Source organism: Struthio camelus, chromosome 18 (assembly GCF_040807025.1).
Source record: "Struthio camelus isolate bStrCam1 chromosome 18, bStrCam1.hap1, whole genome shotgun sequence".
In the NCBI taxonomy this organism is placed as follows: Eukaryota; Metazoa; Chordata; class Aves; order Struthioniformes; family Struthionidae; genus Struthio; species Struthio camelus.
Window position 1 is genome coordinate 11,855,050 of NC_090959.1, and position 24,393 is coordinate 11,879,442.

General features: G+C 40.9%; 1 protein-coding gene across 12 annotated transcripts in view; it reads left to right on the forward strand.

Annotated features, from left to right (window-relative positions):
* DOK5 (docking protein 5) overlaps window positions 1-24,393 on the forward strand; it is a 45,106-nt gene that overhangs the window by 18,131 nt on the left and 2,582 nt on the right. For 3 of the 12 annotated variants that reach the window (XM_068912682.1, XM_068912685.1, XM_068912694.1), the window contains exons 2-8: window positions 2,845-2,952; window positions 13,895-14,009; window positions 14,089-14,229; window positions 14,947-15,136; window positions 16,888-17,023; window positions 23,302-23,364; window positions 23,592-23,712. In XM_068912682.1, the coding sequence (XP_068768783.1) occupies window positions 2,845-2,952; window positions 13,895-14,009; window positions 14,089-14,229; window positions 14,947-15,136; window positions 16,888-17,023; window positions 23,302-23,364; window positions 23,592-23,712 (874 nt within the window). The remainder of the gene's footprint in view (window positions 1-2,844; window positions 2,953-13,894; window positions 14,010-14,088; window positions 14,230-14,946; window positions 15,137-16,887; window positions 17,024-23,301; window positions 23,365-23,591; window positions 23,713-24,393) is intronic. The other 9 variants (XM_068912683.1, XM_068912684.1, XM_068912689.1 and 6 more) reach the window with 3 other exon arrangements.

The following is a 24,393-nucleotide window of genomic DNA, read 5'->3' on the forward strand; positions in this document are numbered from 1 at the left end:
ATTAAGGATTCACTGCATACCGTTTACCCTTTAAAACGTGGGCAAGCTTCCAGTCGGTGCTGAGCTATGTAAGCAATGCTTCATTGTTAGCAAGCGCTGCTGGTGTAAGTGTATCTTTGAACAAGATATGGTGGCAATAGTATTAACCAAGCAATGGAGCCTTGCTAATAATAGGGGTGGCCTGCTAATCTGCTGGTGCACCCAGCTTTGTTTCAATACCTGGCAATTAGTCTGTAGGTCTTTGTTCATCAGCTGTGGAGGAGCAGCTCTTTTGAGAATGCCATTGCTTAGATGCAAAAAGGCTTCTTGTGAAATACAGTATGAGCAGTGGAAGATAATTTTGTAGGGAGATAGGTCTCAGCCACAGTTATATTTACAAATGCAGTGGGTGATAAACCACTTTGCTAATCTAAGACAAAATAAACAGCAGAACTCTTTAACCTGGCAATGCAGAAAGCTAATATGCTGGCCTTTAGCCTGGAGATGGCATAAAGAGTTGACTAGCTGATACAGAAGGAGGTGGAAGTTCAGGGGAAGAACTGTTATGACCTGATTAGCTTTCTTCCAGTGTTATTACATTATGATGAATAATGTGCTTGCCTTAATACTTTGATCTGGATAATCTTGTGCTGATGGTGCTGGTATAATGACATGTTCCAAGCTTGAGAGGTATTTTTTCTTTTTTTTTCTTCCATTAGAGAAAAATTATTGTAATACTGGAACAGAACCAAAATTTCAAGTCCAGTATTTATGTTGGAGGCTAATTTGGCTTTTTCATCCTTGGAGGTACTTAAATGTAGCAGGTTCTTCCCAGCGTTTCTCTAATTCAGATTTAAATCCAAGAACTGGTCTTGATGCTGCAATAGTCAATTCTTAAACTACAACAATAAAACCCTAATAGCTCCAACTTCTAGTCATTACCATGCTTGAGTCGAGTCTGTCAATAGTGCCTGTGCTCCAAGTGGTGTTTGGAAATGGTGATGACAAACTGGGATCTGTACTCATTCAGAGGCAGAACAAAATTCTTCATTTCCCTATTAGTGTAGAATATCATTCTCCTAGTCTGCCCCTAACTGTCTGTGTGCTGCTGAGGTCGGCACTGCGGCTGCAGCTTTGAGATGCTTGCTGACCTGAAGTGCTTCTGAGAAGAAACGTCCGAGTAGTTTCCGTTTTGTGGTTGTGTTGTCCTAGTGCATGTTAAATAACACCTAAAGCATTACAAAACCATTCTGTTCTCCTCTATGGGACTTTAATTCCTCAAGTTAAAAATACAGCTTTTTTTGAAAAGCAAAAGTACTGAGTATTCATACAGAAAACTCGCAGGAGGTTTTGGAAAGCTTTTGTTTTTAAATCTGATGAGTTGTTTTGTTTTTAAATCTGATAAGTTGGTGCATATTTGAGTTCCTTTGGTGGTAAGCTTTCATTTTGGTCAGTGTCTAGTAATTTTTAAACCATTCAAATCAAGCTTTTGTGGTCCACAGAACATGCTGTTGAGTGTCCAGTTGGCTGGAAAACTGGACGAAAGTCTTAATTGGTTCAGCTGCTGCCTGGCACCCAAGCAGCCTGTCCGGGTGCCAAGTGCTTCCCCAGGCAAGTGGGCAAGTGGGAATGTGAGTGGCCACATATGAGGCAGGATAATAAAACTGGGGGGCATAATGTGGTTCCCTGAACAACTATACAGAAACAGCTTAAAAGTAGTGGAAGAAGCACAAGTAGTCAGCTAGCAATCACTTCTGGGCACAGAAACAAAATTATTGCTACCTTTCACAGGTATAACTTGTATTTTGTGCTCAGAGCAGTTGGAAACCCATCAAGGGTTCAAAGGATGGAGTTGCCTTGGGTGCTGGCTCAGTTGGAGGTAGTGAGATGTTTTTCGTGGGTTTAGTCACTGATCAGTTCCAGGGAACCTGAGCTCCCCTGGAGCTCTGCCAGAGCTGTTAACTCTGTTTGACAGTGGCTGATCAGGATTTCTTCCTTGAAATTGCACTAATTCTATAGGAAATTTTTGTTTCTAACTTACTAGTGTTGCTTTTGAATTATTGATTAAACGTAGGCTGTAAACAGTTGGTAATGCTTAACACTGTCTGTATACTAAGAATTACCTAAGCTGAGAGCCATGGTTCTGAATAGAACAGGGAAGTAGAAAGAACAACACAGTTGAATAGGTGAGTAGATGGCAGGAAATGAGGGGTGGAAGTTTGAGAAATGAATTGGCTTAAAATTGCATTTTTTTTTTTTTTTCCAGCCACAGTTCACAGACAGAACCTGCCCCAATAAGTTAAATTTAAATAGCAGACTCTGAAAGCAAAATTCCCAGTGGTCAGAATGGTCCTAGGTTCTGCAGTTAAATGATCTGGCTTTGCTGTTACCCAGTAGCATCCCCTCTGTATTGATGTTTACCTGTATATACAACATAGGTGTGTATAGTTTTCTCTTTTACTCATCTGATAGAAACTCCATTCCTACCTGCCTGTTCCAGGTTTCTTCATATCTGCCTTAAGCATGCAAAATTGGAACCATCATCAAACTAATTAAAATGGATAGTGTCTTTTTAAAAAAGCTGTTTCCTAGAAGCCCTGTATTTGCAGGCATACTGCTTATAGCTTTTTGTTTCTATGACCTTTCATGCAGGCATGCACTGCCTTCATAAGAATCTTTGCCTGTATTGTAATCCAAAGGAAATGGGATGCAACTAACCCATTAGCCTGACTCTTGAGTTTAAGCTACCGAGAGCCATTAATTGTAGCTCCAGAGTAATAGCTGATTTAAGAGTTCAACTTGAATGCAGATACTAGTGATATTCAAGTCCTTGGAGATGCCACATTTACTTTCTTGTATTTCTAGATTTACCAGAGATGCTGGTTAGTATTCAAAAAAGCTTCAAGCAAAGGTCCAAAGAGGCTGGAGAAGTTCTCAGATGAGCGTGCTGCTTACTTTAGATGCTATCACAAGGTAAGATTTGATTATGTACTTGTTTCTTAAAATTTGCTTTTACATGCAATAAAGAACAAAAACTAAGATGCTGTATGTTATTTGAACTGAAAATTGTAACTTATTTACTATCAAAGTCCTAAACCCATTTGCATGTTCCTTCATTTGGTAATGTAGAGGCAGAGTGAGTGTTACTACTTTTGTGCTTCACAGCTAGTACACATCTTGCTAAGCTAGTGGAAGATGTCTCTAATATTTTTATAGAATAAGTCCTTTCTTCTTTTCAGTCTAATCTTTTCCCTTTTAGATCAGACCTGAAGTATTTCAGAATGACTACTGTTAGTCATAATTACAATAACAAACATCCAAGGTAACATGACATGAATTTAGAAAGCTGGGTACTTAAGACAGGCTGCTATTTTACTAGGACTTTGCATCAGTGGGAAGATGCTAGACCTTTACAGGAATGAAGGGCAACATGAAATTCATCTTTACATGCAAATTTTTCTTACAGTGGTGATGTGAAAACGTTTGAATTCACCAATGTTAAAAGACAGAAAACTACATTCTAATTGCTTTGCTGAAGTTATGTTCTGTTCATATTCATCTGAGAACTTACATGTGTAATTCTCCTGGGCACAGAGATGAAAATAAGAAACCTCTTAAGCTTTTGCCAACAACGATTATAAATTAATACATTAGATTAGGAATTATGTGCATAAATTCCTAGGAATCCGCAAGCACAGCTCAGCTTCAGGCCGATCTGTGCTTATTCACTTTTGACATACACTTAGGAGGAGATCTTGAGGGAATACTGGATCAGAATTCTCAGATTTATCTGTCTGCATGCCACAATTTGTAATTGATAGGTCATAAAACCCTGTGGCTCTTTGTACTAAATCATGTCCAGAAATAGTTTATTCAAACTTCTATTAAGCAACTTTCAAAAGTACTGAAAAGTATATATTTTGATTTGTGAGGATTGCACTGTGTATATGTTAGATGATTTCCATGAATTTCTGATGGCATGGTTCTGTCAACTGTTGATGCAAATGTTCGTTTCTTCTGTTATGTTAACACAATAGATCAGCAGCACATGCACCACTGGTGTGATGTTCAAATTAAGTAATGGATGTGAAATCTAAGAGGAATCTGAGGCTGGGTTTTCTTTTCAAGAAGATATGTAGGTTAGCTCTTGCCATTTGTCACATGTATAACCTAGAAGCAGTTTCCTGCATCTGGATCTGCAGACTGAAGCACCAGAGAAAGCTTTAACTTCAACAGATTTTCAACTTTATCAAGTTCCCATAAACTTACACTAAGCTACTTAATGTTCAACTATTTTCTTCTATGAGCTTATCTTCTCTGGTAGTTTATTTAACAGGAATAAACAACGGCCAAACTCCACGGCCACAAGTTAGTGGGACTTGACTGGCTGAACTTTGCAGTTACTGAAAACGTCAGTCTATTCTTTCAGCTTTTGAAAGTAGTGTCCACGAGCTGTCAGATATGTGCTACTAACAGTTACAGACATTTCAGTCAAGACTAGGCTTGGCTTTAGTTTTGATTTTAAAAAACACTTCAAACAGTAGTAAAACATCTTACAGGAACATTTTGTTCCTGTAGCCAGAGAGTGATTATTTTTATAAGGACTTAACAATCTAAGGTTTGCTTTAGGAAGGTGGCCTAAGCCCAAATCTTTTCAGATTTCTTTAGGGGTGAGAATAGACACTCTTACATTTTGGAGAAGTAAACAAATGTAATGTAGAACACTGGAATGCAGCATGTGCTCCTGAAAGCTGCCGGTTCTAGCCGGAGTGAACTAATCATTTCTTAAGTCCCCTTTTGTGGAGGGAGGAAGAAGGGCAGAGTTCTGAATCTTAAGCTGAGTATACTTAAGATCTGAGCTTCTATCTATTTCTTGGTGTTTTGGACCTGCTGAGATTAGAGCTCACTTTCTCTGAACCCTTCCCCTAAACTTCCTTCTGCTTCACGTCTTGGGTGTGTAGAGCTAAAATAAGGCATGCAAAATCAAGGTTTCTACCAGAAAGCCCATAGTTTGCCTGTATAAAATGGAGAGGTTTCTCTTCCCAACACCGTATCAGCCTGGATGGTGCAGATGAGCCTGCTGTGATAGATGTTAGGGATGCAGACAGGCTGGATGACTGGGCAGCAAGATATCCATTTGTGGGGAAGAACTCTAACATTGTCATCACTGTTTGTTCTCCACATCTGTCATTCCTCTTTGCATGTTCTGTAAACGAAGCAGTGCTAGAAGAACTGCAAGTAGAACTGTTTAAACGCAGTTATTGCAGACTGCAGGCTCATTCACGTCTGATGTTGCTATTTGGCAATGGGGCTCTGCAGCATTCCAGTTTTCCACTGAGATGGAAACTGGGGCTATCTCCTAGTTCTCGAGTCAGTGACTAAGTGTGGACAGGTTCTGCTTATTTTTACTGAACCTTACTGAGAAATTAATGAATGTTAAAAAGCACTTTCTGACAAAAACAAGCTAACTCACAAAGAGAGCACCTGTGGATAAAAGTGATTTTCATCTTAACTAAGCTTTGTGAATGTGTGAAATTCTAAGGTGGTGAATAATGCAAGTACTTCTAACAGTGTTATGCGATGAGGTGTTAAAAAAGGATAACGTCACTACTGCTGTATAGTTGAGCTGGTTCATATAAAAAGCAGAGCTAATTAAAAAACTTAATATGGCAGAGTCCTCATCTAACACAGCTTCTAGCCAGTTTTTGATGTCCCATATATATGGGACTGGGTATCCTAGACGCCGTGTGTGATGCCATGAGTACTGGTCATAGCTGTTGCCTTCATCTGTATGCAGCTAACCAGGAACGGCTTGTAGGAATGGCTTAATAGTGCGTAGCCTTTTTGTGATTATTCACGTTTTGTCACCTGTGCATAGAAAGCTGCTTCTCACTGACTCTGACAAAGTTAAGCCTACAAATGAGAAGACCATTCAGTCCTGTTAATGTGTCAAGTGTCACTGTGTCAAAAGCTTGTGCTAATGAACTGAAGGATGAGTGTAGTGCAGCCTGAGAGATAACAGTGTGAGAGAAAACCCTCCCAAACCCTTATAGATTTCCAGTGTTTAAGAAATGTGGTCACTAATCTCCTACCTGAGTTCTGAAGCCTGATTCTCAGATCTTGGTGAAAGCAGCATCACATGTGGAAAACTGAGGAGTCCCTGCTCACCTCATCAATCCTGGGAAAGTTTTAATCCATCATAAAAATGTAAAGGTCAGGAAAAGAAAAATAGTGAATGCAGCTAAGGTTTCAAAAGCACTTGCTTCCCTCAATGAAGTGTTAAATTGTTGTTCTTGTTTTCTTTTTCTGTGATGCATTAAAGTGCAAACCTTACTTTCCATTTATCAAACTGAGAAGAGCTTGGCTTGAATATTTCTCCTGCTGGCGCTGTGGTGCCTGTCACCAAATCTGAATTGCTGTGGACTGAGATGGCATAGAAGCTGCCTGGTAATTTTATCCAGTCTGCTGTTTATCCACTGGAGTCCTGGATCACGGGCTCAGCAGTGTTTTGGTCACACTGGGGGGTGTGTGCACACATGTGCATAAGCTGTGTGCATATGTGCCATCTGTGCCCTGTTGCACAGTTCTTGCACCAAAAGCTGAGTTTTGACATCTTTCCCTGCTCAAAGCTTGCTCGTGTAACCCTTGCTTTTCTCCCTGTCCCATGGCTGCTCTTCCTATCTCTCATTTTACTGGGGAAAGATTTTTCTCCCATCCCTAAAGCACCAGCAGTCTTGGATCTCAGTTGCTGCAAGCTGGGAATCCTCTGGAGCTCTTGGATCCTTCTGGAGGGTTGATAATGATTAGTTAGCTCAGCGTAATGGATGCATATTAGAAATATCTGAATTCATTCTTTATTCCAGGTCCAGAGACTTGGATGTTCACTTGTTAGGCAACTTTAAGTCAGGGTGTCCTTGCCATCATCTTACATGTACTTTCTTGGGAATCCAAATGTGTATGTGTATATATATAGAGAGAGAGAGAAACCTCTATTTTAAATACGAAATCAATCGTGCATTCTCTGCATCTATCTTTCCTCTAAATCTAATCCATAGGCTAGAGACTTTTACTTAGCAAAGTCAATACATGTATGTGTGATGTGTGCTTTCTTTCTTTTTAAAGACAGGTCAGCTGAGAACAGTCATCAGTAGCTCATGAAGTGCGCTGGAAACTCGCTTTTGCAAAGCAAATTGCCCACTTAATTCATTTGATCCCACAAGGGAGGAAAAATAATTAGGATCCAGGCTACAGAGTCTGGGCAGAAAATTACCGTTCAGGTAGCTGTCTAGCTTTCATTTGGTAAATATAAATAAATATCTACAAGCTACTATATGCTTTAACAAAATAACATTGGGGGGAATGCAGCAATAAAACTGTTTCTCTAAAGGGCTTTTGCCTTTGCAGTGTACCAGAAGAATCCTTAATATTCCAATATAAAACCAGCTAATTGCTTCCTGCTGGCAGGAATACACTGGTTCCTCAAGGGGATCTAAGTTTTAATCCGATTAATCTTGCCTTGAAACAGCAGAAGTAATTTAAACAGTCTTTCCGTCTAGTTATGGAATAATCCATTTGGAAAATTGAATTGTGTAATTTGTAATTGTTTTCCAGGCTTGCTAATGCAAAACTGTATTGGTAGCAAATTAAACGCTTAAAGTATGACCACTGTGCTAATCACTGGCTGTTAGACATTTGTTTTGATGAATATATCCCATGCTATGAATAAAATGACTAGTTTGGGGTTTTAAAAGAATTTAAGTAACTTATCAGGGTGCTTCGGCATCTTTATTGTGATGCCGTGTATCGAGGCTCATGGCAAATCTGTGGGGCGTGGAAGTGGCTCCTGCGCAGAGAGAAGGACCCAAAGGTTGTCAGGCAGCTCAGGGTTGTGGGTTTAGTGCCCATCTCTGCTGCTCCTGTGGCTTATGGGGCAGTTTTTGGGAGTGAATAAAAGTGGAACCTCAAAATCTGGTGGTAGTTCTTGGCCTTAATTTTTTTTTTTAAAAGCTATTTCTTCTAAAAGCTGCTGGAGTACACCAGGGTTCTGGCTGTTGTATATGCAGTTTTGTACAGTAACAAGTAAAAACTAACAGCTGGCAGCTTTTCCCCCTGCAAAAAGGGAGAGGTAGCTCCAGAGCAGTGTAAAACATAGGCATGGCTTTAGATAATATATATTACTTTCTTAGTATGCCATGTTTACATAGTTAAATATGTGCAGGCAAATAGAATAAACAGAAATGGGCTGGAATTGCAGCAGTGACTGCTAACTGTGCACCAGCATGTTGTGGTTTGAGGTCTACCCATAGTCCTTACCAGGCAGCTATCTAGGGAGCCAAGATTAAAACATTAGATATTTGCAAACCATTGAAAGTGGCAGATTTGTAGACAAATGTTCCCATGCATTCTGTACTGAAAGACCACTGGTATTCGAGAATTAAATATACAGTTTAGTGGGCTACAGAGGCTATCTTTTTGGTAAACTGTACATTTGGCATAATTTTTGCAGAGAGTGTGCTGGCACTGAGATGGAAGAATTTTTGCCTGTGCATATCTGGTCAGGGTGAAGCTCTGTCTGCTTGTGTTGTCAACTGAGAAATGAATGATTAGTCCCTGTCCTACCTCTGAGCTCTCACCACATAGCTCAGCGAAGTATTTTAGTTTTTTTAATCTAGTGCAATGTATTTCAATTATATAGATTGTCACCTTAACATAAAGGATACCTGAAAGTAAAAGGGAGGGGAGAAGTGTGCAAAGGAAAATGTCTTTAATCTCTAAACAAAACATTCCTCTTATGATTTCACTGTTAAATACTGTATTAGGAGAGCATCCTGTGACTTTTTTCTTGCCTTTTAGAATTAAATTTATAAATATAAATTTTCTTGCATGCTTTTATTTGTCCTCGACTAAGGAATTAAACCAACCATGAAAATGCTTTGTTGCAGGAGTCTAGCAGGAGGAGAACTATTGCAAAAATGCAAGGAAGAACTTCAGCCTCAGCTATATGCAGGTGCGCAGTGTCTGTTCCTGAGCTCTTTCCAAAAGCACAGTGGAGGGGCTGTTAGCAGCCTGCCACTTTTGGTGCGAATTCAGTGCGTATGTGCCAGACACTCTGAACCATCTGTTGCGTAAGTGCGAGCAACAGGAAGGCTGTTTAGGCATCTGGGATAATGATGGCATCTTGCTGGGTGACACAGCAGGGCAAATATCAACTATCTTTAAACAATTTTCCCTTGGGAACACAGGTGTGCTGTTAAGCCTCGGCAGCAGGAATAGCTTCTTGGCTAAAGTTAGATCTTGCAAGGAGGGGCTATTCCCATCTTGGAGTACATCTCAATCTCAAACTGTAGCAGCTCAGCCTCTAAAAGCAGGACAGGGCAGCTGCTTATTGATTTATGGCTGGCAAAACTGTAGTTGTGTGACAAAGCTGTATGGTGGGCAGAAAGCATGCATGAGCAAAGGGACTGGAAAGCCCTGAAGTGACAAAGGAACTCCCCTGTGTGACGTCACTTCTGTCATTGATTTCCAGAAGATTCCCAGAGTGCCAGCTTTCGTCAAACTTATTCTCCCTGTGTGCACCAAGTCCTGTAGCAAAGAAGAACTTGGTGTGAAACCAGCTGGGAAGAGAAAGTGGTATGGATGTCATCATAGTTTTCTGGACCTAGATCAGGGGTTAGAGTTGGGGCCTGCATGTCCATTGCCTTTTGAAAGGAGGTATTTCAATGTCAGCTTGTGCAGTTATACAGAAACGAATGCCATCAGGAAATCAGATGTATATGAAGAATTTCAGGAAGATTGTGCAGTGTGAAGTGCCATTATACAGGAGTTCTTGAGTAATCAATGCAGCACGAAAGAGCCTAGGGGCTGCCAAATGTTGTATCTGGGTTTTCTCCATATATACATACTTTTTCTCCATTTTATGGATAAAGCATGAGTTACAAATGGTTTGATCACTTAAACTGACAATACAGTCAGTATTCAGCAGCTACCTTGAAGATATTAAGAGGTGAAATCACCTGCAATTTTCTTTGTCCAGGCTCTGAGACAGGACTCTCAGAAGGGATGTATTTGTAATATGTTGCACTACACTTACGCAGTATAGTTTATTCTGCATTTGCACAGCATATAAAGTGATTCCTGGAAGCATCTGACTTATTGCATGCTTTTACAATGTGGGTACTTATCTCAGGTCACTTCTGTTTCCTCCGTTGTCCTAACACATAGCCCTCAGATGGGAGAGAAGTGAATGGGAAAGGCTGTATAACAGAGCCTTGTAACTACTGCTTGAGCATTACGTTGTTCCTCATGCTTTAGACACTCTTCTGTTGTATTCCCCTTACTTCCTCACATCCTGCAGAGCCAGGGAGAAGCCAGTTATCCTGAGTTCCACTCACCAGTGCTGGTAACGCTCATGCTTTGCATCTGCATCCTCTGCTTCCATATTGATACAGGGAGAGACTTTACCTATGGAGATGAATTACTGTTTGTTGATATCTGAGCAAAGCAAAATAGACCATTGTGAAGTTAGCAGATGAGGGCTAAATAATGGTTTAGATAACCTATTTTGTCTGCTTCATAATGCAGTGTGTTTAGGAGTACCTAATAAAGAATAAATGTAGGAGAAAGCATAATCAAAGGAAAACAAATTTTTCTATTCAGAAGGATGAACTTTAGGATTTCAAGCATGAGCTGCATCTTCTAAAATTGCTACTAGAATACATTTCTCTACCATTAGGATTACTGCAGTGAGGTACTTAATAGCCTTTTGAGAGGAACTGATAATAAGAAAGAAAAGGTTGCTGCTTTCAGCTCCCAAACAATTGAGTTATTCGGCCCATATTTCCATACTTAATCATTTCAAAAGGGAAATTCAGGAGGAGTTTTATGCTGTCTTGACATCAAGTCACCCAACAACCATGGTTCTGTCCACCTTGAGTTTTGTGCAAATCTGCAAAGTTCCACTGAAATGCAACTGTAGCATAAAGTGGTTGTCCTCACCTGTGAGGAAGAGAAGTGAGAATCGTGTTGGGCTGTAGGATGGGAAGGAGCTCCTCAGTAACCTTCAGTGAGGCTCCCCTTAGCTGTGAACCCGAAGAAAGAACATCGTGGGTTGCGAGGCTTCTGTTCTGCTTTGTGTGCAAGGTAGATCTTGGTGGTCGTTCACCCGAATCAATCAGAATGACCACCAGAATGACCTGCCTCTGTCCAGAGGGAGGCCACAGGTATCTGAGATACTGCAGGAACAAATAACGTTCCAGAGATGATGTGATCCTAGGGCTGCAAGATGGATATAACACTGAGACATAAGCAGCTGTATGCAAGGCTGGAAGCCTGTGGGTGGGTAGTGGTGTTCTTGGGATTGGAGTATGGAGACTGGAAAGGTAGACAATCTCTAGTAGTACAGAGGCAAGAAGAAATGGGTGCTGGATGCTGTGTGCCAGGGGTGCAAAGACTGCAGGAGCTGGTGTAGAGGGATTGGAGTAGTTGCAGCATGTCACATTAATGACACAAACAAAAAATGAAACAGCTTGGGAGGTAGACTGTAGTCTTAGGGGTGTTGGGAGTGGGGAACGTAAGATGCAGAAGGCTGGAGCCCTAATGACAGAAGCATTAATCAGAGATGTGTTGCTCCTTTACTGTATAAAGATAAAGCAGTGTTTCATTTCATCCTCCTTATGTTCCCGGCAGCATTATGAGCATCTACTCTCATCTGGCCCAGAGGTGCATGCTTAGTCTGAACACAGAATTGTTAGTGACACTTTTTTCCTAGCCCTGTACAATAGCTTGCAATCTCCCATGTCACCAAATGTGCTTTGTCTGCCTTGCTAGGATGTCTACCGCCTCCCCGCCAGGCGGTGCGAGGCAGCGAGTGCTGCTTAGTCCCTAGGGGCTCAAGCAGAGCATGAGCGGTGGGCTCAGCAGGTAGTGCTTCAAAGCTGCCTAATTGGCTGAAAGTGCTTTTTAGCTCTGAGCTCAGGGTCAGCAAGGGAGGTAGTTTGCTGTTCCCTGACTAGTATAAACCTTTCCTGACCTCATTTAAGCCCTGCCATAGCGCCCTCAGGATTCGTTGCGCTACAGAGAACCATGGCGTTATGCAGCAGTAGCAGTGTTAAATGCTTGATTTTAAGAAATGAGTTTTTTGTTGGATGAAAAACTAGATGAATAATTCATTAGCAAAATAATGGCCAAATTCTGCTACTGTTAACTTGAACTGGGTTAGGTACTTGCTTCATCATTGGTCCCAATTTCGTTAGCATGCTCACTTACAGCAAATGGAAGTGTTTGGTGTAAATGTCAGGGTAGCTGCTATCCTGAATGAAAGTCTAGGGTTTTTTTGTCTTCCGTTTGAATACTTTTGTGGCATATGAGAAGAATGAGAGTTGAACTTGGCAGCTGGCAATTTGTGCTTGACCTGTCATGCGCCACGTACGATGGGAATACGCTATGACAGATTTATCATACTTAACAATGAGTTTGTCAGTGTCTTGTTAGCACTGGGGAATGTGTGTCTATCACAGGACTTCCCGTAAGAGTGAGAACTGCTCATGCAAAATTAAGCACAATTAGGAAGTCTCAGTTTTGACACTTAAAATCTTGAACCTGGAGGCTATAAAAACCTGATTTCTAAACTTGGCAGCTCTGGCAGAGGGCTTGATGCGTTCTTTATGCGATGTTCCTTTCACATTGGTACTTCCTTCTGGCACTGACTGCAGAGTGAGCTTCCAGATACAGGCTGTGCTGCTTATTTTCTTTATTATTTTTTTCTTTAATGAGATTGCTCACTAATTGCTTTGTCCTTTCAGCTCAGTGAGATTACCTTTTCAGGGATCTTGCTTGAAAGTCTTACTTTGGCTGCCCTTTTTCCCTTGCTAGAAGGGAATGAGCAGTAACTTGATTAGAAGAAGCTAGCTTAGGATGAAAAGCCTTGGAGATGCAATAGGTATCCTGGTGAATGCCAAGGTGCTCTAGAGGAATACTGCTACCTTTTGCTGGGCCCTACATTGCTGATTACTTTTTGCAATTTCTTTAATTTCTAGATAAGACAGTTGCTGTATTTCTCTATTTAGAGTTAGTACTACTTGGTACAAGACCATTCCACAAGTTTCTGGTCTGTGCCGCCAATGCGACCAAAGGAGTGAAGGTACCTGTTGAGTGTTAGCCTAAATGTTAAAAGGCATGAAATAACAAAGAGTTCCCCCTCAGACAAATTTACAAACGTTACTTATGGGTATGAGGGTTAAAACCAGATATTAGAGAGATATGAAGTGCCTGCAGTATGTATTTACTGAAATTAATGTGTAAGGTTTACGTTCAGTTTTTGGAATAAAAGCTATTTTTCCAATTGTTTTTTGTCAACCGAGCAACAGAAACCTGTCTAAAAGCCTGGATTCACTTTGAACTCTTAAAGTGTTTTGGGTATCTAACTAAAAATGTTATTTTTACATAATAGCTGTTTTTCACCATTCTTAATTTTGTTCTCCATGAAGAAAACTGCAATAGGACTGAACTTGCCCCTCCAAATGGGTGTATTCTCTAGGCTTTTAGTCTCTACTTGCTTCTGCTACCTCAGGTTGGTTTTTCTTTTGCTCTTCATCTAAATATTTTCTGAGCTGAAGTGCGCTTTGATTCTTCTACCAGCCTCTTGGTTTAAATCCTGTTTGAATTAGGTTACACTTAGCTCACAAACAGACAGGGGTTGAACTGGCAGATGTGGCTGCTTCGTCACCCAGAGTCTTCAAGTTGATCGTCTGTCGTGTCAAAAACGCGTTTTGTTAAGAGCAATCACAGCCATGTTCATGTGCTTGCTCGCTCTCTGTATTCTGCACTTGGCATAATTCTGCTCTACTTCTCCAGGCAATAATGCATATATATTTTTTTTTCAAGGTCCTAATCAGAACGCCAAATTGTGCTTTTTCAGGTCACGGAGCTCAATAACGTAAAGAACATATTGCGACTGCCAAAAGGCACAAAGAAGCATGCTGTTGGGATTTATTTCAATGATGACACATCCAAAACCTTTGCTTGTGAGTCAGGTGGGTAAAATGGCAAAGCACATTAGAAAACATAGGGGCACTAACTGTGAAATTATAAATATATTATACCTACACACAGATTTTCTGGGCATTTATACAGAACTTGAGGCAGATGAGTGGTGCAAGGTGTTGCAGATGGAGTGTCTTGGAACACGAATTAACGACATCAGCCTTGGAGAGCCTGACTTGTTGGCCTCTGGAGTGGAGAGGGAGCAGAGTGGTAGGTACATAAAATATTGACTACTTAAATCCTTATTGATTGCATTATTTTGAAGTTTTTGGATTGTCATAGGAAAACTAGAAGTAAGTTGGTATAAAGAAAACTCTATTTTTTCTAGCCACTGTATTTTTTTTGTTACTATTGGAGATAAGCATGGTAATCATGTTATGGGCTTTAGAATTATTCTGGAATAGCACTTTTCTTAGGCAAGTTAATTGCTCTTAAAGATGGGACTTTCTTTTTTGTTGTGCATTTTGTTGTACGGGATCTGCTACAACAGTTTCAGTATGTGACTGAGGCTCTTAGGCGACACTGTAATGCAAATAATAAATAATAGTAATTGCATGCAAAACCTGAGCCCATGGCTACTTCACTTTCCTATGCAAGTGAACTAATTACATGCACAAATGTGCTTGCAGTGTATTTATTTATGCATGCGCTTTTATTAATTGCTTGCAAAGATCAGGATTTTGATGGTGCGGTTCCTTTCTGTATCTGAATGCATGCACAAATCTCTTGAAGCCCTTCGTGTGTAGCATTTTAACTGCTCCAAACACTGAGTTTGAGTTAGTAGAAGGAATTGAGTGTTTGCTCTTGGATTAATTGTTCAAAGTGGAAATAAGATCGTGTAATAGAGGTGGAAAATAGGAAATTCCTTTAATGACTTGTACATTTAATTGGCAGGGATTTTAGACTAACCTTTTGTTTTTCTCCCAGAGAGATTCAATGTGTATTTGATGCCATCCCCTAATTTAGATGTGCATGGGGAATGTACCTTGCAGATAACGATTGAGAATATCTGTCTTTGGGACATCCAGAATCCCAGAGTAAAACTCATCTCTTGGCCATTAAGTGCCCTCCGACGCTATGGACGGGACCCCTCTTGGTTCACGTTCGAAGCAGGGAGGTAGGTGTGTGTTTGCTACAGTGCGTTGTTTTCCTTGCTGGTGTTGGGTGGTACTCTGAACAGTGCTGAGGACTGAGCTTACGTTCCTCAGGTAGAGGCTAGTCTGTACCCTGTATAAAAGTCCAAAATACTGACAAACAAATATAAGATGAAAGCAAATAATAAAGCTGCTAATTCCAAGTTGCAGCTTGAGTGCAAACAGCTGCCAAATACAGGTGCCTGTGGGTGGAGAGGGGAAGAGTAGCTGGAAAGACTGGGAGAGCTGTGGTGTTCAGGAGACTCTAGGGGGAGGCTGACAGCATTGCATGTTACTTCATAAAATAAAAGATGTATAGGAGCTAGAGAACTGGATGGACAGATATGGGAAGAAGGGGTACATATATTCCTGAATTTGTATAACGTGGGCCCTTGGGCACAGTGGAGAATTATGGGTGTTAAGTGGCTCTATAGTAGGAGAATGAGAATTTAAAATTCAAAGCAATGAGTGCCAAGTTGTTTCCCAAAAGCAAACTAAAATAATGAAAGGCCTCTTTTTTTTTTTTCTTCCATGGATTATACTCCTGTTTTCCATTTATTTGACAAATGGGTTTATAAGGAATTTGAATGCCGTTCCTTGTGGTTAGGAGATATCATTCTCTATTGCTTCCTGCAGCTTGTTTTTTTTAATGGGCTGAAGTGTTTGAGGCTGAAGTTGGAGCTCCTGTTTTCTGAACTAAACTATCAAATGCTATTTAAGTGATATGGACACATTACTTTTCGATAATCACATTAATGAATTACAATAGTAAGAAATAAATCCTATAATTAACTTCCCTGGAAAAGAAGAGGCATTTAAATGTCCATTCTCCCTGTTACTGCAGGATTTAGTTCTCTGGGAAAAACAGTGTGTGTGTGTTCTTCAATTAACTGATCACACATTAGCCGTGGTGATATAAGACAATGCAACTAGGATCGCTAAGGATATGTACTTAGTGTTTCAAGTGGAAGGTAAAACTCTGCTTTCAAAGCTAGGAAAGTTTGGAAGGAGAGTAGTTTTTCAGGTGGAAGCAGAGTTCTGTTCTTGCTTTACATTCCCTAGCCTCAGTATTAAGTATCACTTGTAAGTTCTGGTTAAGTTTTTTGCTTTTGTCAAAATGGATGCTTTGCTGTAGGCCGATAAAACTAGAATCATTTCCCACAGGTTCCAGAAATTTGTACCCACCACTAGCATGAAAAATCAGTAGAATGACACTCAGTACTCTTATAAGCAGATCACAGTTTAATAAAACTTAACTTGACCTATTTAAAAAAGGCAGTAAAGGAAGTAAAGTTTCTTCCCTTGCCAGTGCTGCTGACGGCAAGCACAACATGAAGCTCTTCAAGGTAGTCACTGCGGTTTGTTACGGGCAGTGTTTAAAAGCTTGGAAGGGGGAGAAGATTAGAGATTTAGACTCCTAACTAGAATCTGTGTGTCAAAAGTACAGTCTGGGTCTTGAGCATAAGCTCTCTAGAGCTTAAGAGATTAATGCTACTAATCTGAGCCCCTGTTTGGCAAAAGAAGGTGGGTTAAAATAGTAATACTGGACTGGGGCTCTTAAGATCCAGTCATGAAGACGTCTAGATAACTTTGTTCTGTATTTCAACAACCTTTGATTTTTATTCCTACCTGCATGATAGCACTTCTGCAGCAGCATGTTAAAGTTAAACTTTACAGATCGCCATGAACAAGGGAAAACCTCACATCTGGATGCCATCTGTTCTCACTTTGGCAGGATGTGTGACACAGGAGAAGGACTATTCATCTTTCAGACACGAGAAGGGGAAGCAATCTATCAGAAGGTGCACTCGGCCGCTTTGGCCATAGCGGAGCAACACGAGCGCTTGCTGCAAAGTGTGAAAAATTCAATGGTATGGCTAGTAGTTGTGCTTGCTATCTTGCACTTGGCACCAAAGAACAATACATTTCTTCAGTGTGATTTTTACCTTTTGATTCACAGACAGTACACGGTCTGATTCATTTCTCTTATTAACTTGCTTCTGCTTGAATGCAGTATTTGGAGCCACGTATAACTGGGATTGCTTTTCAAGAATCAAAAGAACAGGAGAAATACTAATGCCTTAGTCCTTATGTTTTGTTTCTTGTATTTGCAAAGCATCAGTAAATGTTAAATGATACAAAAGAGATGATCGGATCTTGTCAGTGCGCATTTGCCTTTCTTATTAGATTCCCTTAATCAGCATCGTGAGACTGGAAGCATTTCTCATCAACTTATTTGCAAAATGTTGTGGCTAGAGCTCGGTTTGCCATTTGTTAACTGATGTCTATACTTCAAAGATGATTTGGAAAGAGTCATATGGTTCAAATTAAACTGCGAGTGTGGGTGAAAGATCAGAAACATCTTGTTTCTATGGATGTCTGTTTTCTTCAACATGTGCCTTTTGCATCTTACGCTGTTTTTGACACTCACAGCTCTTAGAAATATAGAAGTATAAGGTGCAGAACTAACATACAGATTGAAACCGTCTGGGATCTCCAGAAGTGTTATGTCTAAAACATAGTTATATGGCCCCTATACTTAAAGGGTTTAAGGCTATTATTTTTCTCATGAAACCTTTGGGGTGAAAAGGAATGTTTGTCCTATATGACAACTATGTGCTGCCAGTCATCCTGTGAATCCTGGGGCGGGATTAGTATCCTGAAGATAACAGATTTCCTAGAATGTATAAGATGCTCTCAATGGGCAGCTGTTCAAGAGCCTGCTTGTAAACAACACTTCCATTCTGGGCAATAGTAATAGGTTTATATAACCTGCAACAAGACTTATGCCATATTTTCTTATTGTAAGCATAAGTTCTGCTGTTATCCGTACCATGTCTAATCCTTTCAGTAATTCTCCTAACATCTTGCTTTCAGGGATAAGTTGTAATGGTGGATAATACTGGAGGACCCAGCAGGGATAGAATAGAAAATGCCATTACTATTTTGGTAACTTATAAGATGAGAATGGATGCTGAGGGAATGAATTGCCTTAAATATTTTTATTTTGCTGCTTTCTTGGACTTGAGCCAGAGTGGAAGCCAAATCCGTGATAGGAAAGTGATTTCTTAGCATTCCAATCAGGAGTAAATAAGGGATGGAGGAGTGGTAGGAAGGAAACTCTTTCAAGGTATCCAGACCAATTTTGTGGAATAGATAGTTCAACTGAGCATCCTGGCACACAGGTAATTCTGTTGTAGCTTGTAGAGCAGGTAGGATAACTGAAATGGGAAAATAGCTGCTCTAGGAAAGGAAAATTCAAGTCTCTCTCTAGGTGATGTGGGTCATGCATTACTTTCCTTTTTTCAACAGGAAGGACTATTGTGACTATACTAATTTGCAGTTGACCCTACTATGTTAACTTCTGGCTATTGTCATTGCAATACAGTCACTTCTGTAAAGTCTGTGGGAGAGCTCTGTGTCTTTGAGGCTTAAGTACTAACTTGAAGCCTTTATTAAATAAGTGAGGAATAAAACTCTGCCCTGTGTGCGTTTAGAGCATGTGCTTTTCCCAGGCGTTTCCGGGTTGATTAGGAAGAGCTTGAAAGTTTGCTTTCTTTCACAAATCTTAACTAGTAGGTAAACTTTGCAGTCAGCAACAATGGTATTTTTCCTTTTCCCAGTAAAATATCATCTAATGCTATTTTTGACTATTTAGTCCTATTTAGTGAAAGCAATTTTTCTCCAAAAATATTCAAAATATCTAACTTGGGACAGAGGGGTAGATGATGTGTTTACTTATCAGTAACTAAATTAAGCAGATTGCAAACAACCTAACATAGGTCAGCATAGCTAGCAACAAGGAGTATTTGTAGCCCACCAGTATTAGAAGAGACCAACGTGCTGAGGAAAAAACACTTTCAAAAAAAAAAGAACTTCAGTAACAATGATCTCCTGAAGTGAATAGGCTTTCGGGCAACTTCATATTTGGTGTTTTTACATTCATGTAATAGCAGCTTTAATACATAGTGGCTGTTGATGCAGTACTGTAAAATTTGTCTTACAAGAGCCAGTTTGCTCAACAGATGCACAGTTGCTATAGATTTCAACAGAGCAGCTGCACAATTTCTAAAAGCTTTTTCATGAACAGTGTCCAACCATAACCCCTAAATCTAAATTTATAGGACCTAGAATGCTATGCTGAGGATAAGAACATATTCCTGTCTAACTGAAAGTCATATAATTTAGTAGAGGAATATAATTGTTTCAGATGAGCACATCTGCCCCTGAATAAGGGTTTCCCCAGCCTGTTATAAAAATGCTGTTTGGTTCTGAAATACTGAGCGAGAGCATATCCTTGAACCCTAGAGCGTACTCTCTAGGATTCACAGATACTCAGATTTAGACCTGGAAGATCTGGAGCAGAGGACCATTCTATCAGCATAGAAATCAGGTGCCTCATTTTACTGATCGCAAAATATTTTGTAAATTGCATCTTCATCGTTCAGAACGATTTCTCCTGTTTTTCTTCTACTTGAACACTTCAACAAAGTTCATTGTAGATGCTTGTGCTTTGTTCTCTGCTGCCTGAGCTGCATCATGTTTCTATGACCAGAAATCACTTACCGCCTGTGAATTTTCATGTTAGTGAAGCTTGAGCTATTATTTACAGAAAGGATAAATTCAAGTAGAAAGTAGGTGATGCAGGTGATGAGGAATTAAGTCTTGGAGGGTCTTCTGCTCACCCCTGTAATCACGGCCACCGTTACATGAGTGATCTGGAGGGTGATCCTCTGAGGCAAAGTGACTTGTGAGGATGGTGACTCACTCCAGCTGCTGTCCCCATGGGGCCATTCCTCAACCTGGGTGAAAGGACGGGGGGGCCTGGATGCCCCCAGCTGAGTGTGTGCGGGGCCTGCGACTGGGCTGACCTTTAGTGTCGGTCACCTTGCGAGGACTTGCTTGCTTTATGTTACAGTACATTGGTTCAGTGCATGAGTGTTACTTGCTCAAGTTTCTGAAATTGTGTGCAGAATTGGTGTGATAGTGGTTCCTGCACTTTCTGTTTGTCCTATGGCTTTCTGGCAAGGCCTGAGCACATGCTGACAAGGGTGTGTAACACACGTTCACAAGTAGATGTAATTTATTTTCCTCTACAGTGAATTCAAAGATGTCAACTTTTTCCCCTTTTTAAAGGGATGAAACAGCTTGCTCTGCTTAGCAATGCATGAAGCCTTTTGGATCGTTTGATAACACTAGTCTCATTCAGCTGCTGCTTTCCTTCACTTTTGCGCTGCCAGACAATGGAAAGGAAGTATCTATTCAGACTGTAGAAACCCTGGTTATCTGGCTGTCATAAGAACTGACCAGTGTAATGTTGAGACTTTACTGTTGTCATTTATGCCTGGGTCATGCTTTAAAAAGTTGTTTTAGGAGACCTCATTATAGCTGGACCTCCCCTTAATGTAAGGAAAGTGAACTTCCCAGTTTTGGAAGCTACAGGTCAGTGCTGCATAGAAAGATGTCATTAGACAGCTTAATGGGCAGCCTGTTCTCCTCCTGCCCCCTGACAAAAAAAAAAAATTTGGGGGAAAAACTTTATACTAGGTCCATGTGAAGTGCATGTGCTTCTGAGTTAGAGCCTGCTATTAGCTCTGGCCATTTCCACAGACTTCTGTAATTAAGAGTAGAAACTTAACTAAGAGGGGCTCACTAACTTTTGAAATAAGAAAAGAATATCTAGTATTCAATAATATGGATAATAATGGAAAGCCAATCAGAAGAGCAACAATGTTATTACCCTTTAATTTCTGAATTTTTTTTTTTTATTGTAGCATTTAGCAAGTGTTACTTAAGCAATTATCTAAGTAATTTTTACTGATTGGGGGATTTTCTTCCAAAAGAAGCAAGTTCATGTACAGAACACAGTGCGCAGAGCACAGTCCCGTCCACATGGGGATCCCAAGAGGAGTTTGCTTAGTGCAAATGCAACTTGTTCAAGATGAGTGTGTTTTGCTAAATCGCTGAAAATTGTATAGTCCAGCCTGAGAAAACCAAATTATTTTTTCCTTCCTTTTCTGGAACCATGTTCAAAGCTAGCTTGGAAGAATGAGGATTTTTAAAAAGGCAGTTTCTGCCTCCAGTGTTAGCTTTGCTTATTGTTCTTAGGTGGGATCCAAGAAAGGAAACACTTATTCCTCCTTCCTTGAGTCCTCAGGTTGTCTAGGAACCAGCTACACTGTTGACCAGACTTATGCTTTGGCCCTGTGAACCTCCTGCTCTGCTGTGACTGCTTCTTGGGGCTGGCTGCTGAGGGCTGCTGCTCCGTCCCCTCTGCCGTGGGTTGCTCACAGCTGCTGGGGCTGAGGGATGGCTTCACGATGTGCCTTGCTGCTCCTTGCCTCCTACTACTTCCTTTGATTTAAAGACTTAATTTAATCCCTGCTGCATGTGGAGAAAGGCACATTTGAACCGTTTGACAACTGTGACCTCTTTTTGGATTTCAGCTCTTCCCTTTCCCCCTAGGGAGATGGTGAGAGGCTATGGATTAATTGTCTTCTAGTTAGCAAATTACTTGTTATGTTGATGATATGCAGAGTTGGATGTCCTATCTGGTGCTCTGCTTGCCGCTATCTTCCAGGCATGTTCCAGCATATCAGTTCCAAATGTTTTTGAGTGGCTTTTCAGCACTGAGTGCCTATGTGGAATAAAGCCAGGTCATTATCAAGTTATTCCTACTTTCTTGGTTGCCACAGAGATTCAGTAGGTTAATTGTGAAATGAAATTGTTGTTAAAGCTGCCTTTGTGCAGAGTCTGAGGTGTTCAGATGAAGTTCTGTGTGTTCAGGGTGTAGCATACTAATTCTTCTCTCTAGCTGTGGGATTTTTAAAGATTTTTCCCCTTGATTCAGTTCAGGAGGGGCACTTCTGGCTCCTTTCTATGTCTTTAATTTGCTTTCCCTAGCTGTTTCTTTTTTTTTCCCAAGATATCCTATTGTTTTTTGCTCTTCTCTAGTCAGCTGAACTGTTGCTCCAACTCTCTGAGCTTGCCAATAAACGGAGCCACCAAAAAATTATCTACCTTTGGGAAAATGTCAGACTTGCAATGCTCTGCTGATTTTTGTTTCCAGTAATAGATCCTTAGTTGTTTGTTTCCATGGTGCTGAAATGTGTGTGGTAATACTGCAAGTCCTATTTGGGCTTTATTGAAGGAACCGTAATAAATACGCAGTATGATGTAGGTAGAAACTTGTATTGTGCAGAGTGATTCACATCTTACTGACTCAGAGGTGGGTGTTTTAAGAGCAAGAGTTTACTTGTGTTTTTTTTTTTGTTTGTTTGATCTTATTTTCAGATCACAGGTACAGTGTCAACTGTGCAGAGAGGAGATTGAGGGTGGACGGCCGCATTTAAATAACGTCACAAAGGCTCTCTGCAAAGACAGCCAGCCCTCATCTCTGCCTCGTCTCTGTGCTTGTTTGATCTTTGTTTTCACTCCGAAATATACTGATTTTTGTAAAAGATTCTTTCACCTCAGGTTCTACAAAAGTAAAAGCGTACTCTTTTATAAAAAGCTATCATTATAAATTAGAAAAATCAAGTGCAAGATCAGTATATTTGAACTGATGCTTTCCTGGGTTTCAGGAAGAAAATTTTAGTTGTACTGTGAAGTTTATTTTAAAATTTGAGTATTTTCATCAATCTGCATATGCATGCTACTGAACTTCATAGAAAAACTGCATTCAAATGGTTAGTTTTCATTAGGCTCAATAAAATAATATATATAATTAACGAGGGCCTGTGGTTGCATGAGAACCGCTGAAGGTCTGTCTGGAGCGGGGGGAACTGTGAGATGGGGCTCAGGTGCATTGCTGGAAGTCCCGTGCTCTCTCCCAGCATGTCTGGACATGCTCTTTGGTCCAGGAAAGTAGTATAAAGGTGCACTTGATCTCGTGTTGAGCTTCTGTGCCATCCAGCTGGCATGTTCCTCAGCTCTAGGAGAGGAGAGATGGACAGAAAATGCTTCAAAATAAGAAACAGTAGGTTCTCCTCAGCCATGCGAAACATCAGTCAGACTCTTGGTTTGTTAAGGCTGCAGTTAGCTTTGGGAGCTTTGCCTGTGTTGTTGGGAAACCTGCTGGCTTTGCTGCTAAAGGAGGGGCCGAACCAGCACTCTCCTGTCTTCTGCTGATCCCCAGTTTCTCTTTCAGCTGCTTGAGTTAAAACTACCTTCAGGGGAAGCAGCCTTAGCCCAGGACCAGGGAAGTGCAAAGGTGAGCTTTGGTGTGCAAAAGCAGTGTAGTCTCCTAACCTAAGCTTTGTGTGCCCGTGGGGCCTAATCCCCAGTTTAGTCACTGCTGTGGAGGGTGGATAGATGGAGGGAGGGGGGTGGCTGCAGCAGTTATTGCATTAGAAGTTTTTGCAGACAGTGGATGTACTAGTCTCAGAAGACGTACAGTAAACACGACTGTCTTGTTCACATTGGTTTACTGCTTTGCAGCTCCAGATGAAAATGAGTGAGCGAGCTGTGTCCCTCAGCACCATGGTGCCATTGCCCCGGAGTGCCTACTGGCAGCACATCACGCGGCAGCACAGCACTGGCCAGCTCTACAGCCTAAAAGGTAAGGAGGTGGTGTGCGAAACGGTCAACGCACGCATTGAATCATGACATACGTTTTGGTACCATCTCAGCTAATGCTGATGTGCAGTCTAAGCAAGATGCCAGTTGCTCTTTATGGTCAGTGAAGGCAGGGGCAGAGGCACATCCCACCATCGGTAGGCAACTTGGATTGGTAGGAGGGTTGTCATCAGGTGCTTCTTGATTGACTAGTTTTCTAACCTTTTTAGACAGTTAAACAAGGAGAAGTTACTATTACAGTACTACCAGTTATCGAGGTTGCCCAGTCCTTCCTGTTACCTTCCTGTTACAAACTGTTTTAATGGCATCTGATTTTGCGAGACTGTTTGGCTCTTGATGTCTGCCTCACGCTAAGAAAGATGTAGTCTTCATTATTCATTTTGTTTACATGATAACATTCAATCAAAACAATTGCATCCTTGAAAACAACTGAATTTGGGAAAGTATAAAGAAATGGCCATGTTAAGTGATTCTAGAGAACTGTGCCTTGACCGCCTTTGCTGCCATGCATTGCAGCATGCCCTGAAGATTGGCAGGGAGCTATCTGTTTCATATGTGCTCCCTGCTGTCAACCCAAGGGACTAATTATTTGGAGACTCCTGCCCAAAAATCCTCAGCGAAGGAGATTCACTGCCAGCTCCCCCCCCCCCCCCCCCCCAGTAAG